Source organism: Synchytrium microbalum (genome assembly GCF_006535985.1).
Source record: "Synchytrium microbalum strain JEL517 chromosome Unknown SmJEL517_scf0009, whole genome shotgun sequence".
NCBI lineage: Eukaryota > Fungi > Chytridiomycota > Chytridiomycetes > Synchytriales > Synchytriaceae > Synchytrium > Synchytrium microbalum.
Genome location: NW_022158358.1, coordinates 1 through 21,653, shown reverse-complemented (window position 1 = coordinate 21,653; position 21,653 = coordinate 1). Strand labels below are relative to the sequence as shown.

The following is a 21,653-nucleotide window of genomic DNA, read 5'->3' as shown; positions in this document are numbered from 1 at the left end:
GCTTGAAGGTGAAAAACTCGGCCCAAAGATTCAAGTCAACAGTGAAAAGGAAATCTTTGATATATTGGGCCTTGAGTACTTGGAACCAGAAAAGCGAGCCTGGTAAAAACGAAATTGGTGTTATTACAACTGTTTTCTTGATGGTGTGGTGTTGTAGTTGTACTCTCTGGCACTTCAGTACGCGTAAATTAACTCACATAACAGATAACTTCAAAAGTTCCAACAGAAATTCCAAAATGAGTTCCAAAATGAGGTCCAAAATGAGCCAGCTCCTTAGTCTTGCTTCTCGTGATCCGCCTAGTTTTCCTCTTCCCTTTGCAAAAGTGTTGGAGGACAACACGTTTTGAGAGCGAAGGGAGTCCTCAAGAGGCTGCTTCTCTGCAGATACACATCAGGTAAAGCCCTCGACACCTGCACTAGGATTGAATATTGGATGTGTCGTTGGGTTTCTTCTGTGGAAAGATTGCATTCACACACACTGCGAATTGCGGTCTTGTTAAACAAGTCGACATCCTGGAAATCATTTCTGCGGCATCTGACATATAACATTTACATCTCTACATACAGTGGCAGCAAGATAGATCAGATGTCTTCATGGGATTCTCCTGTACATCAAACGTCTGGGACGTACGAGGCGTACAGTACTTACGACGACGAATACCGCTCAGGGGCCGCTGGCGGATATTCTCGACGTCGTGAATCAGACATAGACCAATCTTCATACCGCTCAGAGTATTCAAAATCGTCCTATCCAGACACCTATGAGGTTCGAGACCTATTACCAAAACGACGTCTTGATGACAGACGGGATGATAGTCCACGAAGTAATACTCAACGACCTAGTCCACGCAGCAGCAGGGATCTGGACAGAGACAGAGACAGCAAAGAGCGAGAACGAGAGTATGCACGATTGAGAACGCTTGAATATCATCGAGGTAAAAAAAATGGACGACATTGGTTGTTTACTACAATCGGAAGACTCATACACAAACTATTCATTATCAGAATATGACAAGGTGGATCGCAGTCGTGACGACCGTAACTATCGTGATACTCGAGACACCCCACAGGACAACATTGTCAGTGGTACCAAACGAGCAAGAAGTCCTGACGGATACGACCGTAGAGGCCGTGATATAAGTCGTCGTATTGATCACGGCGTAGGTCGTCGCGTTGACCGCGGAGTAGAACCTCGTATCATTGATCGTGGAGTTGATCCACGTATTGATCGTGGAGTTGAACCACGTATTGATCGTGGAGTTGATTCGCGCATTGATCGTGGCGTGGATCGTACCAACGACCGTGACATAGGTCATCGTACTATTGATCGAGGTGTGGTCTATCGCAATGATCGTGATCAAGATCGGTACAGTAGAGATTACAAGGATGACCGTATCAGAAGAGATCTGCAATCACAACCACCACAACAGCAACAACTACAACAGCTTCACCAATTACAACAGCAACAACCTCCAATCGCAGTATCTACTCCCATACCATTTCCATATTTACCATCATTGCCTCAGGACAGCCCATACTCAACTCCAATGACGGAACAAATATCAATTACCATGACATGGAATGGCTCAGCTTGGGTGCCGTCCTTCCCAATAGCCCTGCCAACACCAAATTCTTCATTTGTACCTCCTATGCCACTTACTCTACCATCTGTACTATCTATAGCCATGGTAACTTGACCAGTCATTTGTTTTCCACAAAGTTTATTTTATGCTTTTTTACCGCAAAAACTGTTCCAACTCTTGTTGGTTTCGTTCCTCTAGAATCCAGGAGCATGGATAACCTCTCAGCCTCCCTTCCAACCAAATATTGTGTCTGCATACCAACTTGCATCGGGAAGTAATAAGCAAATGAAGCTACCAGGATTTAGCGAAGCTTCCAACAATCCAAAACGTGAGGAATCGGTATCGTCGTCGTCAGCCAGCTCAAATCGTCGACGTCAGGAGGATCCATTGGAAGCCAAAATTGCACGAGCTTATGAAGAGTTTCTCAACAAATTGCCACCTCCTCCCGCTGATTTGACTCAGGTAGGACCCTTGAATCGGTTGGTTTAGCAGGATATCGCTCTACTCTCGTCGCCCTCGTTTGAATTTTGGCCAAATTGACGATTCTCAAAGCTTTTGATACTCCAATGTTCCCTATTAGATGTCTGGATGGGGACCGGAGCCAACGGTGTTGCTATCGTCCGTCTTTCTATGGGACATACAAAACGATCTTACAGGTGACATCCCGACCAAAATCGAGGCCACGGATTAAATTTAAATTGTGAGTTGGACCAAAATCCCTCTGGTGGTTACATGGAACCGTCATAGCGGTAGTAAATATCAAATTAGTAATGCTAGCATAATGACCATAACCAAATACATCTTTTCTTCAAATATCGCATTCTCATACTTTGCAGACAATGAAGGTCCATTATCATCTTCTTTTATTAAGTATGTATTGGCAGGCAGCTCGCTGTGACCAAATCACCTTAGAAGTAGGGTCACAATTCCAAATAGATGCAACTTTTGGGAGCAAGTTTCTCGTCGACAATGAAGGAAACTGTGAAATCATTCAGCTACCAGGACCAACGCAAATTGATCGTAGATTAAGAGACGATTATCCTCTGCATGTCTCTAAACGATGGGAGATTCACGACCAAACACCATCGTCATCAAACCTTGGAAGGCAACTCTACGAAATCACGGGCTGGTCCCTTTTAGATGTGGAAGATACGGTCGCTAGTATTTGTAAATCGTATAAAGAGTCGCTTAAGTCGACTTTACCGGCTGGAGCTGTGGTTAAGGAGGTCATAACGTCAGGGCCAAGCTCGAATCGGATTGATGTCGTGTTTATGGGGGTAGGTCAATTGAAATACATTTAAAAAATTCATTTTAATTGTCTGCTATTTGGTCTTGACTCCGCACTGTTGCGCTGCAACTTCCACACTGTATTGTATTTGGGTTATCAGTCTGAAGCTAACCAGCAATTCCTAAAACTGATCTTTTGCCTTCTTTCTGTCACAGGATGGATATACCAAAAGAGAGGAGAAACGATTCTTCAAAGACATTGATCGTCTGGTAAAAGAAATGTGGAGAGACACAACGTTTGCATCGACAAGGCCGTTATTCAACGTCTGGGCAGTTTATATCCCTAGTCAAGAGTCTGGTATTGGTGTAGGTGGAACGCCCTTGTCTGGCAGTCCGTTTGGACTCTATAGAGACGGAACTGAACTTCGAGGGATTTATTGTTCCAAACCTGGCAATGCTAGGGAGGCGTGTAAATTGACGGGACAAAACGCGTGTGACTTTCCGTCGCTTATAGCAAACGACAATTTCTATGGTGGACTGGGTGGAGAGTTTACGATCTCTACACGAAGGTGAGAGAAATTGAGCGTCCAAAGAGCGGTAGCCTGATGTTTAACTTCTTTCAACTCGTCTTTGTAGCAAAACAAGCGGAACTGTTGTCCTGAGGCATGAAATGGTGTGTAGAGGTCGAATGAATTACGTCCTTGGAAGTTTCTAGACTAAGTGTCTTCTCACCTAGGGCCATAATTTTGTTGAAGTGGGAGAAGAATACGGTGAGTGATGTCTTTGATTAATATGGTCGAAGCGCTTCTCCTCATGAACATTTGCTCTCCTTTAGACGGCGGCTATGTGTATTCTGGCTGTAACTCGGCCAAGGATTTGAAGAAGGATCTGAAGTGGTCGCATTGGTAGGAACATATGTGCTTATCCATATAGAGTGATGGTCTTGACCCCTTCTCCGGCTAGGTTGTCTGATGGTGTGGTCCATGAGGCATGAGTCTATTTATTTCCTCGAATATCTTATATCAGTCTGACTTGATTTTCAATTAGGAATTGAATGCTCAACTCATACAAGCTTATCCATGGTACGACATGGCAAAAGGCCCATACACTCTCAACTTTACATCCGCGGGCAACTATTCCCGATGGCTACTACGATTTTCTATATCTGGCGTTGATAAGACGTCCGACATGGACATTATCTTTGACGGCAAGAAGGTTAAATGGACATCACTCAAGACCTTGGACAGGTCGTTTTACGACGTAGTAGGAGATACCGGGTTTGCATCTGGCCAGCATTCAGTGCAATACCGTGTGAACGATAAGAAGGATGTGGATGGTGAATTTAAAAAGAAGAAACGGCCCATAATGCAGTTATGTTCTGTGTCGTTGCATGAATTCAAGGGTGAGCCTGAATTCCATATGAACAATTCTTGGATTTCTGCGTATCCGACTTATTCAATTGAGGACAAGAAGGTTTACAGGTGAGATTGAATGGTTGTTTTTTGGTGGTCTGATAGACAAAAATGCTCATTACCTTCAACTTTTAAACTAGACCGACGAATGAAGGATGTTTAATGCGTGATATGAGTCTCAATCACTTTTGTAAAGTGTGTCAAGAGGGTCTCTGGATGGACTTTCTCGCCAGGATTTCTTTAATTGACTCTATCACATCCATATGCACTGGTAACCACACGATGCAAATCAAACTCTCGGCTGTGCCACTGGCGCAATACAGGTAAGAACTAATTGTTTGCTTTTCACCAGCTCTATCCACCCACTTATTCAACGACCTCTAGAATTCCAACAATCCCCGGAGAGAGTTATAGTCTAACTTGGAAGCACAAGGGAGTCCCCGATTCGGCATATAATGATTTATATACGTTTGGTGTTACACTGCCAGAGGGTGAAGGGAGTTGGGAAGCCCAACTGGTTTTTACAACGTTGGAGGTCAGAAAGGACCCTGGTAATCTATTGACGAGTAGAAGGACAATTAGAATCGATGATGATCCTTGTATATTCTAATTGAGAACGTAAACTGTCCAATGTAAAAGGATGCTTGTTGCTTTTACAGAAACGTGATTTTCGCGTCTTCAAATGTATAACACTTTTATACGTTGATACGACACCAGTCTTCATTTGACCTGTCCTTTGTCTCCACATTGCCTCTGTGAATTGGTTCTCCGCTCTTGGGTTATGACTGTGTTTTCCTTCTGGCCCCTAAAAAACAAATTCATACTCAGCTCGAACGCCAATTGAGGGACGCACAAGAGAGATGAGGTACGAGATGCATGGAATATCGATATATACCATCTATCAAAGTAGTATTGGACTGCATTAGACCTCGAATGCGAGATTTGTGCGAAGCTGATGTCGCAACAAACATGTTGGAGTTGATAACGGGCAATGAAGGAGATGCTTTGGGGGATGAGACCTACATATCCATTATCAATTTCGAATAGAACTAACGATATATTGCTCATTAGTGCACTCGGCATAACGCATCTATCGTATGACGCCATGGTAAGATTGTCATGTCTGTTACTTGATCTTGGAACGGCCGACATCTGTTAAGCACTCAGAGTGCATTCTCAGTGTCGTATGAACAAGAGTGATTCAATTTATCACTTGTTGAATGCTAATGTTTTTGCATGATATGGACTGAGACCAACCCCCACCTTCTCATCTACAGGGACCCGAACGCAATACCAATATCGAGACCAACTGTGAAGCTGAAAAGGAGAATCCCGCATATTGCTCTCCCGCTCTTTCGCAGCTATCAAGCTTGGCTAAACTATTGGATGAAACTGCGGTGACTGAAGACCTGGTGATGGTAGCAGTGAGTGAGGTCATAAACTCCCCACAAAAGCAGCCTCTTCGAAGACCATTCAAGGAAGGCAACTCTGCTCTACATCATATCAAAGATGTAAGTGCACAACATATGGACATTTCGATTTAACAACGAGACACCAGCTCCTCAGCTTTTTTTTTTCAAATCTGGATAGGCTGCCAATACCAAACTCTGCAGAAAGGCAACAACCCCTCTCGCGAAACTTGAAAAACTTAAGAGTCCCTTCTCCTCACATCACGAAAACCATTCTATAAAAGAAACAACAACGGAATCACCATTTGTGGAAGCTACTTTTGTTGCTCTTTTGCAGTTAGCAACAGGAACAGTCAGGGTCGACAACTTATCAGACAACAAGCAAGAACATCAAGCTGCTCAACCCTTCTTGAACACGCCAGTCAAAGTAATATCAACAACACCAAAAGTGCCTGGGTCTAAATCCAAGTCTGTAAAACCAATAACAACAGAAACAGTAGAAACCTGGGAGCCAGACTGTCCATCTCCCGTGCTCTTTCCCGACGCACAAACACCAAATGCGGCAGCAGCTCCAAATGATCACTGGCAAGATTTGGATGCTGATGACGCCGGTGATACTATAATGGTCTCTGAATATGTCGTTGAAATCTTTGAGCATATGAGACGGATTGAGGTTTGCGATTTTCTCCTTGACTTTTGAATGTCAATTTGCAAATAAAATATAATTTGCTTTTTTTCAGCTTCGGACGTTGGCAATGCCGAACTATATAGATTACCACGAAGAGCTGTGCTGGACACGACGCAACACCCTGATTGATTGGATTGTCGATGTACATTGGGCTTTCCGACTCTTACCAGAAACTCTTTATCTTACCGTCAACATCATTGATCGATTTTTGTCCGCTCGTATTGTCTCCTTGGCCAAACTGCAATTGGTTGGAATCACGTCTTTAATGATTGCATGTAAATATGAGGAGACCATTAGTCCAAGCATCCACGTGAGTAGCAAAATATCTAGTATAGAATAATTCTCCTAACATTTGAGACCTATGTCATTAGAATCTGCTCTATATGGTATTTTATTTTAGACATTCATTCACCAGGCACAGTGCACTAGGCTGACATATCAACATGATTTTATTTCTAGGTCGACAACGGATACACTCAAGTAGAAATAATACAAGCTGAGAGATACATACTGTCTGCCCTTGAATTTTCAGTAAATTATCAGAGCCCGATGAGCTTCCTGAGAAGGGGATCGAAGGCTGATTCATACGATCCAGCAAGCCGCATGCTCGCAAAGTATTTGATGGAAATAACTATAGTTGATGAGAGATTCCTTATCTGTCCACCATCTGAGATCGCAGCCGCTGGATTATACCTTGCTCGACGTATGCTTCAACGTGGTGAATGGGTGAGTACGTTCGATGGACTCCTTTGGACTTTCCGCAAGTGGCTTCAAGATACTTATCGCATTACACTTCTACAGGATGCCACCTTGATCCATTACTCTGGCTATACCGAACAACAACTTGGCAACTGTGTAAATCTCATGGTAGACTCTTTGAGTGTGCCCACTCCTCTTGATGCTGTCTACAGAAAATATACTAGCAAAAAATTAATGAGAGCGAGCTCTTTCGCTCGACATTGGATGGGAGAAACATTCGAAGGAGTAGTAGCATCACCAACATCAGAGGCTGATTTGACTCAATAGCGTGTGGCTGAGAATACTTGATAATTTTAAACAGTCCACTTGACGGTCTTGATGATATACGTAAATAACCCTCAAAATGATTGTAATTCAACAAAATACCACATAGGAATGGGCCATATAACTCTATTTGATTTATCTAACAGTGCTGGTAGCGTTTATAAGGCAGCTTTTATGCTCTTTAGAAGCGTTTACAAAGTTCAGCAAGATCAGCTGTACATTCTCCACATTCTCTCAACAGTTCGCAGTCTCTGGGTTATCGAGAAGCCGCCGTTTTCAACGTCTCGCACGTCTTCTACAAACGACAAACGTAAGCCATCCCTTCTCGGCACAGACGATGCCAACTTCCTTAGTTCAGTCATATGTACAAGCAGCATTCCTTGAGCCTCTGGTCTTAAGTGAGTATTTGAGGCATCCGCCGTGTTAAGAATACGTTCAATGTTACTATGCAATTGACGAAAGAGATATCAGCTGAGTAACAAGACGAAAAAGAACCCAATACCAATTACCGCAAATTCCGATGTAGTAAAGTTCGAGTCTGTTTCCATGACCGTAACTGCCTACCATTCACCAAATCGTTGATATACGATCCAACGAAATACGATATCAGTAAAGAAGGTATAACGGCCAAGAAGGCAAAGTTCAGCTCATTGCTTTTGAGCAGCTTGTCTAGCGCACTCATGGCCACCTCTAATTGAACTTTGGCTTGCTGAACTTGAATCAGAAGAGATCTGACCAAACCACCTATGACGAGAGAGTGTGAGCATACAGGAGTACCCTTTAGGCTATCGATGGCCGACGACTTCACCTGTAACAGCTCCTCTAACAGGATGCCTAATAGCATCTTCATATCTCTGGAGCACGATACTGATATCACCTAGTCTAGCCTGCTCAACCAGTTTCGGAATATCGTCTTGCAAAACAGAATGATCTTGGGCAAAGTCGGAAACCATCCTGGATAAGGACTCCATATCTGTCTCGAGTGCTTTCGAACCTAGAGCTGCCAATTGTGGTTCACGATGCCGAATAGTTTTGTATATTCCAGCTAGCGGTTGGAAGATCCAATCTATACCAAAGGCCCGTAACGTGTTTATGGCATCTTGGCTAGATTCGACGAGTAGGTGGTAGTTTGAGAGGGTGAGGTGCCTAGCTATAGAGTTGAATGTGTATAGCCCTGCGACTGCGAGAGGCCAATCTTGGACTAGTCGCGTTGGAGGACCGTGACGTGCCATCAAGCGTGGTAGTTTGGTGTCGATGTGGATGAGCATCTGGTATACCTCCATTAGTTTTATTACTATAGTCTCCACATCAGTACTGTCGTCGTCCGCAGCTATCAGTCGAGCATCAAAGGCTGTTTGCTTGTCCACCTCGTCTGTCCTATCTATAGCTTGCATGACCGATGCAGCACAATGCAATGTAGATGCCATACGTTGAATGTCTGCTAAACTGGCCAGTTCTTCCTTGTTGGGCAAGTCTGCAAGGCCGCCCAACCAAGACGCTAATACTTGCTGATCGTGCTGTAATATATTCATATGGCGGTGGATTTCGCGTTGAAGTGGGTGGCTTATGATTCGATTGTACAGCTGCAGTCCAAGTTGTGGAAGCTGGTTCATTGTGATGGATCTACTCGAAGCGGCCGTCGTCACGAGGTGCCGTATATATATCGGGAGTGTTTGAAGCACGTAGTAAGATTGATTCCATCGTGAATGTTTCAAACTTTCCCAATCTACGGAGACACGGAGAAAGTGTTAAGCTCTGTATCAGTTGTGGAGAGCCAGGAGCTTGTTCTTACAAGAAATGGAGGATCTAAGATTCAGTACAGAGTCCAAAAGCCGTTTCAAACTATGACAATATAGCTTTGCCGACGTGGTTGCCAAAGTCACAACAGCAGTTAATGTTGCGTGCTTGTCCATCGTTCCTATAACATTGACGCGATTGGCGTCCAGGAATTTGATAGCATCATCTATATCAGGCAGCTCGTCAGCTGCACTGAGTGATTGGCCCACAATTGTCACGTCCGTTGGTAAAGTCTTGATACTTTGCAGGTTGTTGCCCTCGACACTGGCATCCTCCGGAGAGTTATCGTATTGGGTTTTAACTATAGCACTGAGCAAAATATTGTATCGTTCATTGACGAACGCCATGGCTATATTGACCGTTTTAGTTCTCGTCCTCGTCGTCAACTTTTCAAGAAAATCGTTTTGAGGACGTGGAGACAAAGCTTTGAGGCTCGGAACGGAAAGTTGGACGAGACAAGAAGCATGTATTGTGCTCAGGTATGGTGGTATGGTTACTTTTGATTCTCTATCACTTTGCCATGTCTTATTAAGCTTTCGTGTATTTCTTGTTAGCTTTTTCTGTTGTTGTTACTGTTACCATTCCCCAGTGCACCCACCCTATTCGTGATAAGCTTTGTAATATTACTATTCATCGTACATAGGCCATGTGTATATTGGTGCGTTACATCCTTGTTTGAACCGAGCAATCCCACATTGATACTGACATCTTGTTAAAAATAGTACTTTGGTAATTCTGGGAGTTTTCGCGTCAAGTTGTAACTTCTCAGGTGGAGTGTCAGGACTTGGTGGGCGATGCTATATAGATTTTAGCTCTCCATTGTGGATATCGCCGTCAAAACATTCACTGTCTCCATGGCTGTGGTAGAGAGATGACATAATGTCATATATAGACAGTTTGGATACCAGATGGTGTCTTACTACGTAGAGCAAGATATCATCCATGCATCAAAACCAAGGTATCATTCTTGGAAAGCGTTGGTCTCTGAGATCTCACACTACTATTTAATATAACAAATCTTGTAATTATTATCTTACCGCCACTTTTGCATCATGCATCATCTACATACATATATTTTATATACGACGGGATACGCTAGAGTTAATAGGCTTTCTTTCGGGTTGTGGAAGTTCCTCGACGAAACCTTGATTGAGCCCCAACCCGATTCAACATTCACGTGTTGCCTTTCAGCGCAAGCATCATCTGCCGTCGTTCCTTCTTTCTGCATCATCGTTCGTCGTTATACTTTCGAAGAAGGCCGTAGAGTTCAAGAGCATAAACGTGGTCACTGGTTTGCTTACATAACCACTCACATTTTCAAAAGTTTCAACGCAACCAAACCGCAACTAGTAGACAGACCTTCAAGGTATGTATGCACTGATCCATTGCACTATACATGATGCATCTAATGACCGATCGCACTCAATGCATTCCCTTTTGACTAACGCATCGCTTTGAAATCTTCAGCACAACAATGCCAATTGCCGAACCATTTAGAGAGTCATCAAACAAGGATGCCAGCTTGTTCTCATCACCTCCACGATCGATACTTCAGATTAATCCATTCCCGTCTCCCGCTCTTACCATCCCCTCTCGATCATCTTCCCCAACTTCTCGCACACATCATGAGGAACAAGTGCATTCAACGATCATCTCAAACAACAGGAGGAAAGTTGCTAATCCAGTCAGGAGCATCACTAGTAACCTATCCGATGACGACAAACGATCTCAGGGAGTCTTCCAATTGGACGTTTTTATGTCATGTGAGTATATGACTGATTGAGTTAGGTGGTTGGGGTGTGCACCGATCATCTTTCCTACATCTGGACAAAACACAGCAATATACATCCATCTAACACTATACTATATCTGATCTAGATATAAACGACCCATCATCTCTTTTACAGCCTCGACGCAAATACCGCAAATACAGCATGAGGTACAACCCTTACTCGACACTAAACGATGACGACAACTTGTATAGTTCAGTATCACCTCCACCAACATCTCGTGCATCTCAATCACCCGATCCTATTATATATCTGCCAAACATGAATATACGTCGTCCTGTGGGTCGTCCTCCTGGTAGGCCAGCAAAAAAACGTAGTGGAAAGCCAAACAATGCTTCCTCTGCTCGTCTGGAATCTGTAAAACCTGTACGAACTGTGCCTGAAGGATTTGATCCTTTCCACGACCTGACAGATGCCGACTTTGAGGGCGTTGCGCCTATAACTTGGTCGAAGAGTACGTCACGTGATTGTTGCTTTCTTTGCATTCCCTGCGCTTTAGGCACCAAAGGAAGAAGAGGAATCATTTTCTAATTGATCTTTTGATCTATTTTGATGCTAGGTTTGCCAATGGATTTACCACAAAACAGTGAAGGAATTGAACTGTTGGCTCCACAAGAGATTACTACATGCTCTACTCTACGATTGACTCCAATGGCCTATATGAAAATTAAGGAAACTCTACTTATACATAACGGGCGTCCGCTCAAGAAGCGAGAAGCTCAATCTGTTTGTCGTGTCGATGTGAACAAAGTGTAAGTTTTTTTGGTCCCTGCACGTTGTGGTTGATATCCTTTGGGTCTGTTATGCTAAGAGTGTCATTGTCATCTTACTTCTACTAGTGGAAAGCTGTACGACTGGTTTGTTGCCTTGAACTGGCTCAAGATCTAAGTACATTACTCTATATAAACTGCCAAGCCTACTCTGGCACTATTTTTGTATTTTTGGATCCACCGCTTTTTTATAGTTTTCAGTTGTACCATTCTTCACGTAATTGTTTATTTCTTTCCGCAAAACCTCTTGAATATAAATTCATTAAGTTAACCGAACGTCTTGACACCTTGTGCACTTTGTTTGTTTCTGACTCAAACTTTGGGAATTGAACGCGATGTGCCGCTATGTCGGCTGTTATCTCTTCTTCCTTCTTCTAATGGGGTTTCTGCTGCTATTGATGCGGCGTTTCATCAAACCTCGTTATTGAAAACTTGACATTTTTTTCCCAATCAATTAAACTTCCCAGAATAGTGTGGAGACGCAGAGGTCATTGTGGAAAGGATGGATGCTCGCCTTCCTCACCATTCGTTGATCGGTATTCTTGGACATCGTTCACGGTGGTATGAGACAGCTATCATTGACATACATAGACACCGATTCCAACATGACTTTTGCTGACGACACGATCATAAACGTCGAATCCGCAAGATGCTTTTGTTGAGATACCACGTTTAGACGAAGCTAAAACAAGGACCCGTGACTATCTGTAGCTTCTTACATTCTTGTTGGATTGGTTATCATCAAACATTTGGCTCCAATGATTGAAGCTCCAAACACGATCAAGATTCGGGTTTGGTTAATTCCATTCGACAATTCATCAACTTAAGGTTGCGCATCAGTGCCGCCTTCAGCATATCAGCAACCGTCAAAGCAATGCGGTGCAGTCAGGTGTGGCAATAGCATCGTTGGGAGAATAATATTTCAGAAGATTTCCCACTGGTGGTCTGTGGTCTTTCCAACCCGTTTTTGGATGGTGTGGCAGCTTCCATGTGTCGTTGCTGCTCAAGAATGGTGGTCTTGTGACGGAGATACTCCAGTAAGCATTCCTCAGTAATCCGAGCATACTCTTGGACGTCAGCAGTAGTAGTGATGTTGGTACGCAAATTGAAGATGAGGAAGGGATGGACTCCGTTGAGCAGGAGGAAGATTACCAAGGTGAGGGGGACGGATGAAGAATCTTACGGAGAAAGATTTAATATCGTTCTAAGACTAGTGCTGATGTTTGGCGCATGCTTTAAAAAACGTTTTTTATTGTCAAAAACGTTTCAATTAGCATCATGATACAGCTGGGACTCCAAATATTCTTGCCATGAAATGAGAGCATCACCATCCTTGTCTAAAAGAATGCGAAAAGAGATATAGGTAAATGGTAGTTGAGACAAGCATGCGCCATGCATGCGGCTTCATCATACCATCTTCCTCTATGACATGATCAATCCTAACATTCAACGTGAAGGCAATTGATCAGCAATCTTCTGAGAGGCACATGCAACGGTTCGTCTTACATTTCTTCTAGTTCAGGTAGCTGAACACGTTCCCGAGCAGCAGGTTCCATTTCACGTACAAAGGCGACTCGTAGCTCATGACCGTCCAAGTACCCATCGTGGTTGAGGTCAGCAATGCCGAAAAAGAGGTAGAGATCATCGTTTTTGGGTAATATTTTCCTGTGCTTTGTTCGTTTGGCGGCATCGTCCAGATTGTCCTTCATTTCTCTACATTCAGTTATTCGCGATGTTGAATGTTGACGAAATGTTCAGGCGAATATGGCGAAAAACGAGGGAGTCTAACCTCACTACACGTCTGAAATCTCCATCTAGATCCTTCGAAAGTTAGGATTTGCAAGACTTGGTTCAAATGTTGAAACCACTCACAGTTTGAATGTTCTCGTTTCGTTTGGTCGATCAGCCTTTCGTCTGCTTCGTCAGCACGGACGATGCTCGCTACAAAGAGGAGGCATACAAAGATTATCAAACTTGTGAGTCTCATTCGTTGTCTGCTTTGGTGGCTCGTTGCGAGCAAAAGCAATTTTTCGAAAGGTTAGTTGGAGGACGTGACCACTACACCTGTCAGGTCAACAACGAATTGTAACGACTAGTCTTCAATTTACAATAATTCTAAATTATGCTCTATTAATAGATATGAATTGGGAGTTAAAATCCGGGTACAGTATATTCACATTGGATCAAATCTTCATCTATACGAAGGCGATCTGTGGCACTTTTTCACCACTTCCAGCTCTATTTCCCCCAGTCCCAACATATTACGCAACGAAGAATTCGATGTAAATGTTCCTTGTGGTGTGGTTGCAATCACACTGGTGGCGTTGCTGGTCGAATGTTGTCGAACGCTAGACGACTCAAAGTGCCTCAATAATAAGCTATTGAACCCAGACACGTCTTCATGGTTTAAGGCATGTCCACGACCTGTTGGATTTGAGTGTCAGAGGCTTTTGGTGTAGATGGTTTTGAAGAAACACTCATACCTTCGAAGAAAACGAGTTTGGATTTGAGGTTTCTTGCAACATGGAGAGAGTTCCTTATATGCACCAAGGCATCTTCTGAACCGTGGACAACCATCGATGGAACCCCAGCCTTTTGCAGAGTCTCGCCCAATCCTTGCAGACGTTCTTCCTCCACACGATGCCTAAACCCAATGATTCGCAAGTTTGAAATTTAGAGAGCAGAGGGGGCCAGTGATTTAGAAGAGGTGAATACTTGTGAAAGGAGAAAGCGATTATGAAATCGTACACGCACCGTATGATGCCCCACAACTGCTTCATCGCAGCTGTGATACTTTGTGGTGGTCTGCCATCAACTCGATCCTTATGAAAGCGTTTAATGGCTTCGAGATTGGTTACTCCGGGCCACTTCATTTCTTTGAGCCAGTGACGAGAATATAGTAGATGAGGTACCGATTCAGAGAGTGATTCGAGCCCAAGAGCAATACGAGACAGTGCTGTAAGAATGAATGGGATTTGTCTTATGGGCGGGAGGCCTCCACCAGCGTGAGTTGACGCCAGAGTCAGCGATTGCATTGTTTTCGGTGCCAAAAGGGCTAGTTCTTGAGCAATCATACCGCTAAACCATATAAAATGATGAACAACAACAAGGGTATAAGTGACGAGACATCATTCTTACCCCATTGAGACTCCAACCACATGAACACTCTTATTATCCCATCCTAGCTGTCCTAGAAGCTCCAAAGCGTCCTTTGCCATATCCGACATTTGGTAATTTTTGGCAGGTGCGTCTGAGAACCCACTTCCTCTGTTCTCATAAATGCAGACTTGGTAGTCTCTGTGGCCACCAAAGAACTCAGTTTGGTACTTCCAGTTGTCACATGAGCCTGCCCAGCCCTAACAATGTTTGAGATTTTCGAGCACAGCACGCAAATTGAAAATAATCTCCCTTCCAAAGGTTAATTCACTGACCGTGATAAATAAAACCTATATATTTCAGAATAATGAGTTCATGATCTTCTTTACAGCGTTCCGCAATCCTTGCCTTTTGCTGCCCTTCGCCGTGAATTTCACGAAACAATTTCACAGCTTCATTGCGACGTGAGCCCACTTGTGCGAGACCTCTTTGAATGGCATACGTGGCATTTTTCAGAGATGCTGCCATTTTTAGCTTCTGTTCGCGATATCACTCGGCTCCTTCAGTGAAAACAGACTCAGTTGCCACGTGGTGTCAGCCCTTGGTGAGTCGTTAAAATCTCCTGTAGGAAAGAGTGAAGGCGATTATATCGACCAACACGAATATTCGATGAGGAAATATAACTTAAGATAATGTCTTAAAGGCTGAATGATAGCGTCAAACGTGTCTTTCTCGCTGAAGGCGAAATAAGCTATTATGCCTTGGATAGTTTACGTGTCAAGCCGGTGTAATCGCAATCAGAGAATTCTAAAAATCGACTGAATCACGATATATACGTATTTGGAGCAGTTTGACCCTCTTGGGTCGTCCAGCTTTACAACTTCAACACTTCGTCAAAACCCCAACACGTCAACAAAGCAGACACTAGCTATAAAACACAAACAATGATGGCAACTGTAGCAGGAGTAGACAACAATACGACATTCGATCAGATATATCTGGGCGGAAAACAAGGTCCTCCAGTAAGTCAATCAGCAAGCAACAAAACATGATCTGTTTGAAAAAACAACGTTTGTTCGTCCTCCAGTTCAAATTAATCCAATTCTAATCTAAATGATATGATAGGCTTCGGGCAAAATGAAGATGGCTACTGGTGGTATTGGTTGGCAGAACTCGGCTACGAAAGAAACTGTCATGATTCGTGCAAAAGATGACAATATTCGCAAACTGTCTTGGATGCACTCTGGAAAGGGTTATGAATTACGTATACAATGTCGTGATGGAATACACAAGTATTTCGGATTTGCAAAAGAGGTGAGCTGCTAGTATGAAGGACAGGAGTATTGAGGGAGGCTGCATGCTGCGCTGCAGTACAATCATATCGAGTCTCTTGGAAACATTTGGATCCACAAGGCGCCAAATCGCTCGTATCTATTATTAGGAGTCGATATATTGACCGATTACTCGTCCATAGTCTTATGATGTCTTGAACCAAATGACAAAGAATCTATTTGGCCTTTCAATTGAAGTCAAGGAAGCTTCTGTACGTGGCTACAATTGGGGCTCTGTAGAATTCATAAATAATTACATGTCCTTTGTCGTCGGAAACCGTCCTGCCTTTGAAGTCCCAATGTCAGAAGTCAGCAATACTACTGAACAAAAAGCTGAAGTATCTGTAGAATTTGCTCTTCCGGAACCTCCAGCTCCAGCGCCTGGTGAACGTCCTAAACGTATTAAAGAAGATACATTGACGGAAATTCGATTTTATCTACCTGGTAATGCTGCTGCCTCACAAGTTGCTGAAGGTCGTGGTGGCAAGAAGAGATACAAAGATAAAGCTGAAGCAGATGGACTTGCCAAGGAAGGACTCGAGGATGGTGAAGTCAAGTCATCAGACGAAGAAGAGTACATTAATGAAGAGGGTGAAGCTGTATCAGCTGCTCGAATGTTTTATGAAACCATCAAACAGAATGTGGATGCTGGATCACTTCAAGGGGACAGTTTGATGACATTCCGTGATTTGCTGTGCCTGTTTCCGAGGTAAATCCTTTTCAGTAGTTTTTTTTTGCGTCCAACGAAATCGAAATCTCAATTATCTCTATCTTGGTGTTTTGCGCAGAGGTCGATTCGATATCGATTTATATGCCGACTTCTTCCGTCTACGTGGTAAATCCAACGATTACAAAATCCAATATGGATCAGTCAAACGTCTCTTTTGTTTACGACGAGACTTGTCTGACCTCCTGGTCTTGCCATTGGATCCACCCATTCATCAAGGCCAGACTCTATACTACTTCTTGGTCTTCCAGATCCATAGCTCTGATGAAGACTGGCATAATGCTGTGGCCAAACCCTCAGAGTAAGTGCGGGCCAGGCAACCATGCCCACGATATATGAATATTTGGGGTCTTGAAATGGATTCTAAGTGATTCTTTCTGAAACAGAGAGGAAATTGCAGAGAAATACAATGGTCGTTTGAAGAAGTCGTATGAGGGTCGAATGAGTGACATTATTGGCGAAGTCTTTCAAGGAATGACGAATAAGCGTATCATCCGAGCCGATGACACTTTCAAGAGGTGCGGGCTGGCCAGTCTTCCACTACGATGATCGATTAATGCTTGAGTATCCGTTTTTTGCTCACACTACTGTGTTATAGTCACGATGACAAGAATCGATCAGTCAAATGCTCTTTAAAAGCTAGCGAATCCTTCCTCTTCCCACTGACAAAGTACTTCATGTTTGTACCAAAGCCACCTACTTTCATTCCTCATGACGATATCTCCAAAGTCCAATTCTTACGAGTGGACAAGAATACCAGTTCTCGGACATTCGAAATGAAGCTTAATATGAGGACTGGTCAAGAGTATCACTTTAGTAATATTGCAAAGTAAGTTAGAGTCATTACCCAGACAGAGGCTTTAGTAGAGAGGGAGGGCAAACAGACAGAGGCTTTAGAAGAGAGGGAAGGCAAAATGGAAACCAAGCTCTGAGACCGATCCGGTTTTTGGCTGTTTTGCGCTTTCAGCAACGAGGTTTGTGCATAACAATTCTTAAATATTCTTCGTAGAGAGGAATTCTCAGGTCTAAATCAGTATTGCAAGAACAAAGGTCTATCCGTTTCGATTGTCTCTGAAGCCAAACCAGACTTTGGAGGCCCAGACTCGGATACTGATGAAGAGGATGAGGATGATCGCGCCGATCGTAAACGAAAGAGAGCAGAAGAAGTGCGAGCTGCTGGAGCTGCTGCTGGAGAGGAAGACGACGACGAATCAGGTAAAACTTGATATGGCGTCCCAATCCATGGCATCTGGTACTCACAGGTTTCTTTTGAAACCACCTTTAGAGGACGAAGACTACAAGGCCGATTCAGAATCTGATGTTGCAGAGGAATTTGATGAAGAGCATAAAACAAGTGATGAAGAGGGTGGAGAAGAAAAAGGTGATGGAAAGCCTCGCAAGAGTGGAATGTATTTCCAGCAAGAAAAACTAAGTTTCCCATTTGCTGACTATACATTTTTCTCAAATTTCAGAAAAAGAACCACCTCTCAAGAAGGCAAAGACTTCCGAGAAGAGCAAACCTTCCTCGTCGTCCGACAAGCCAAAAGGGTCATCATCGTCATCCAAGAAATGAAGAATGATGATTTGTATTTTCGGCCAATAGATCTGTTGTTGTATATTAAAGTTAAGCATCGCAATAACAAGCTAGCTTGTATCGACTATAGTTGAGGTTGTTTCCTCGCAGTGTTGGTTTTGGATTGGTCTTGGTTTTGAACAGGTAGAAAATTCCTCCGTTATTTATGTCGCGTCAAATACATTTTCAAACTAGCTGATTTGTTTGCAAGATCGTCTGCGTCCAAGTCGTGTTTAGCAACTTTCTATCCCCAGACATTAAGTTGACACACAGAAAGAGAGAGTGATTTTTCTATGGACGGATTTGGTGCAGGAGGCAGTAGTAGCCATGGACGTACGCAAAGTCGAGCTCCTCCCTCCGCTCTCATACCTAGACATCTTCGCCCAACCAACGAGTCTTCTTCGCAAGTTAACGAACAAGGTAACAAACAGCACGACGGCGCTGATTCGAATCAAGCAGTATAACTGACCACGACAATGAATTCGTTCTTCTTATGTAGATGTATTATATCTTGTTAGTAGATATCTCTCTGGATCTCCATTCCAGCAAACATTTGCCACATTGCTGCGAGAAATACAACAATACGAAGAATCAACCAGAGTCTTGCCTACCAGAGTCGATTGGACTGGTGCATCGCACGCTCTTTCTTACGATGATTTGGTAAGATTTTGAAGGCGCAGGTATTCTTGACTTGGCTTCAAATTACTCACCTGTTATTTCTTGACTTCAACCCAATTAAACACACTACGACATACTTAGAACTCAAGATTCGGCCATGTACCACCAAATCATCTCCAGCAACTACTCGCCAGACTCTTGGAACGTGAAAATGAACGCAACCCAAATCAGCCCAATAATATACACGTTGACAAGGAGATCTTGGGGTTGGGTGTAGCTGCCATTACTAGTTCTAAGAAAGAATCCAGAACTGGAATGGATGGTATACTAGGCATGAATCCGGGTCGTGTATTGATCAATCCTGGTATGCCTGTATTCTATCTTTTCTTTGCCCGCCTTCCACCTAATGTTTCCCCCTTGTCTTTAGTTATTGGAATTGCTCGAACAGAGATTGGAATACGATGGGATTCACGCATGCTGAGTGTCTTGAAGAATAGGTTTAAGAAGGTATGTGTGTTTCTCCAAACTCGACAAAAAAGATACATAACACTGGATACTCCTAATAGTTGATCTCTGTCAAAGGTCATTTGGTTGCGGTGTACAGTTGCTTGTTTGATAGGTCTGGAAAACGAATATTCACAGTAAGCCTTGTGGTAACACAACTATATTTTGATAAGGCTGAGACCTTGACACTCTCAAATATAATCATAGGGTGGTGATGATCAGCTAGTGAAGGTGTGGTGTGCTGAGACAGGATGGCTCATCCACTCTATACGAGGACATCGGACTCAGCTAGAATCTGGCGTAAGCTATAGAACTATGATTGTCCGCTTTGATTTTTACTTTTGCTTCCGCCTGACTAGGCTCAAGGTGTCATTCAAGACATGGCAGTCAACGAAGACAATACCATTCTCGCTACAGCATCGTCAGATATGACTGTCAGGCTATGGGATATGGATACATTCCAGCCGCTAGGAACTTTGAAGCCAGTAAGAATAGCAGCAAATCCTGCTGTGTAGTGTGATGCTGACGTTTTCTTTGCTTACATAGGCAAAACATATATCCTTGATTGCATTTTCTCCATCATGCCTGGACGCAAATAAGTGCTTGATAATCGTATGTCATGATTTTCGAGCTCGAGTGTATATGTGGGATGATGAGAGGCAACGGTACAAACAGGATGTATGTTTTGCAGCAATCTCTATCCAGTTTGTTTTTGCGAGATCTAATTATCATTTTTTCTGCACTCCCTTATAGGCAATCGAGATTGAATGCGGAACCAGTCTGCGAGATAAAGTGACTTGTATCAGTTTCAATCGGACGGGCACTCAGTTTGTAATGGGCGCTGATAATGGTAAAGTGCACCTTTATTCACTCTTGCCTCCAGAGTTAGCTGTTCTGTCCAACCAAGAACGCACTCTGGCAGAAGTCACGCCGCACGTCGTCCAGCCAAAGCTTTTAGCCGAGTTGAATGCTCATAAAGGTCGTTTGACTGATGTCTTGTTCAGTCACCGTGGTGATGCCTTTGTATCTGGTGGTAAAGACGGTTGTATACATATATGGTCGTTTAGGAAAGCCATTAATGGTTGGGGTAGTGAACCAGGTATGTTGATTGTATCAGATTTGGTTTGCTTGGAGGAGGCCAGGAGTGTTTCCAACCTTCGTTGAACTTGTCATTCATAGTCAACATACGGGAGATTGCTAAACAGGAGGAACAGACTCGAAAAGAGTCAGTACGTGCTACTGCCCAAAGGACTGAGACATTTCCGGCCTTACAATCTGGAACATTGGCAAGAATGTCAGTTCAATCGGGTGTATCTACTACAAGACCAACAACCAATGATGACAATACAGAGGGTGTCAGAGTAATAAATCTTCTATTACCAGATCCAACACCAGCAACTTCATCAAACATAGCTGCAGAATTAGGAATTAGAACATTAGCAGATGATGCTGGATTGAGTGAAGGTGATGCAGCGCATCTACCTACTGCTCCTACCTCTCCGCCAGAGTCGCGGCACCCTACTCTTCCAGCCAGACCTCCAGCTCAAAATATTAGAAATGATGATGATACTGCTCGTGCATCGCCAGCACCACCACCCCCAGATCCGCAAGTCCCTCATGTCTCAAAAGCTGTGGAAATCGCTTGTGTCATGTTCAACCAGACAGATACTTTTGTCTTGGTCTCGTCCTCTGACAATGTCTTGAGGGTAAGGCTGATCTTTACAGTTTGATTGGGTAGAACTGCTTTTCCATCTGATTCATTTTCTCACTACTGTATTAGGTTGTCGATGCCAGATCTGGTGAAATCACTCATACGCTTGCGTCTCACACTCGAGAAGTGTTTGCTCTCGATTGCCATCCAACATGCCCTAGCGTTATGGTCAGTGGGTCATATGATGGCACGTTAATTCTGTGGGATATCATTCGCGGAACAATAGTTGCTCGTGAGTGTCCTGTATCCCTGAATACAGTCTTACTCTCTCGCATAGCTCACCTGCTTTTTTGCTTCCAAGGGTTTGAGACAGACGATGGAATAACGTGCTGTAAATTCTCTCCCGATGGCACAAAACTTGTTGCATGTGATACTATGGGCGTCACTCACTTAT

General features: G+C 43.5%; 7 protein-coding genes across 7 annotated transcripts; 4 read left to right on the top strand and 3 right to left on the bottom strand.

The window, feature by feature from the left end:
- Nucleotides 1-2,364: 2,364 nt before the first annotated feature.
- SmJEL517_g02201 (uncharacterized protein) lies at nucleotides 2,365-4,832 on the top strand (the record flags this gene model as incomplete). Its single annotated transcript, XM_031168129.1, has 10 exons — nucleotides 2,365-2,428; nucleotides 2,496-2,860; nucleotides 3,027-3,379; nucleotides 3,447-3,483; nucleotides 3,547-3,580; nucleotides 3,646-3,715; nucleotides 3,774-3,789; nucleotides 3,858-4,291; nucleotides 4,363-4,545; nucleotides 4,607-4,832. 10 exons carry the CDS (start codon nucleotides 2,365-2,367, stop codon nucleotides 4,830-4,832), a joined length of 1,782 nt encoding a protein of 593 aa, XP_031025882.1.
- Nucleotides 4,833-5,213: 381 nt separating this feature from the next.
- Nucleotides 5,214-7,345, top strand: SmJEL517_g02200 (uncharacterized protein; the record flags this gene model as incomplete). Its single annotated transcript, XM_031168128.1, has 7 exons — nucleotides 5,214-5,330; nucleotides 5,500-5,733; nucleotides 5,813-6,304; nucleotides 6,372-6,629; nucleotides 6,691-6,705; nucleotides 6,779-7,045; nucleotides 7,121-7,345. 7 exons carry the CDS (start codon nucleotides 5,214-5,216, stop codon nucleotides 7,343-7,345), a joined length of 1,608 nt encoding a protein of 535 aa, XP_031025883.1.
- A 206-nt stretch (nucleotides 7,346-7,551) lies between these two features.
- SmJEL517_g02199 (uncharacterized protein) lies at nucleotides 7,552-9,486 on the bottom strand (the record flags this gene model as incomplete). Its single annotated transcript, XM_031168127.1, has 4 exons — nucleotides 7,552-7,786; nucleotides 7,852-8,086; nucleotides 8,151-9,068; nucleotides 9,135-9,486. The coding sequence occupies 4 exons, from the start codon at nucleotides 9,484-9,486 to the stop codon at nucleotides 7,552-7,554; spliced, it is 1,740 nt and encodes a 579-aa protein (XP_031025845.1).
- Nucleotides 9,487-12,965: 3,479 nt separating this feature from the next.
- Nucleotides 12,966-13,408, bottom strand: SmJEL517_g02198 (uncharacterized protein; the record flags this gene model as incomplete). The annotated part of the gene is made up of 3 exons (XM_031168126.1): nucleotides 12,966-13,036; nucleotides 13,113-13,138; nucleotides 13,206-13,408. The coding sequence occupies 3 exons, from the start codon at nucleotides 13,406-13,408 to the stop codon at nucleotides 12,966-12,968; spliced, it is 300 nt and encodes a 99-aa protein (XP_031025846.1).
- Nucleotides 13,409-13,890: 482 nt separating this feature from the next.
- Nucleotides 13,891-15,323, bottom strand: SmJEL517_g02197 (uncharacterized protein; the record flags this gene model as incomplete). The annotated part of the gene is made up of 5 exons (XM_031168125.1): nucleotides 13,891-14,123; nucleotides 14,183-14,343; nucleotides 14,454-14,777; nucleotides 14,838-15,055; nucleotides 15,246-15,323. The coding sequence occupies 5 exons, from the start codon at nucleotides 15,321-15,323 to the stop codon at nucleotides 13,891-13,893; spliced, it is 1,014 nt and encodes a 337-aa protein (XP_031025847.1).
- A 419-nt stretch (nucleotides 15,324-15,742) lies between these two features.
- SmJEL517_g02196 (uncharacterized protein) lies at nucleotides 15,743-18,426 on the top strand (the record flags this gene model as incomplete). The annotated part of the gene is made up of 9 exons (XM_031168124.1): nucleotides 15,743-15,817; nucleotides 15,921-16,109; nucleotides 16,270-16,835; nucleotides 16,915-17,154; nucleotides 17,240-17,371; nucleotides 17,452-17,682; nucleotides 17,863-18,068; nucleotides 18,139-18,234; nucleotides 18,326-18,426. 9 exons carry the CDS (start codon nucleotides 15,743-15,745, stop codon nucleotides 18,424-18,426), a joined length of 1,836 nt encoding a protein of 611 aa, XP_031025848.1.
- Nucleotides 18,427-18,719: 293 nt separating this feature from the next.
- On the top strand, nucleotides 18,720-21,640 carry SmJEL517_g02195 (uncharacterized protein; the record flags this gene model as incomplete). The annotated part of the gene is made up of 12 exons (XM_031168123.1): nucleotides 18,720-18,846; nucleotides 18,926-19,086; nucleotides 19,186-19,408; nucleotides 19,472-19,551; nucleotides 19,611-19,685; nucleotides 19,756-19,848; nucleotides 19,908-20,033; nucleotides 20,095-20,226; nucleotides 20,302-20,647; nucleotides 20,728-21,254; nucleotides 21,329-21,491; nucleotides 21,561-21,640. Coding segments are annotated over 12 exons (2,133 nt in total), but the record flags the coding sequence as incomplete, so codon positions are not given.
- Between the last annotated feature and the right edge of the window lie 13 nt (nucleotides 21,641-21,653).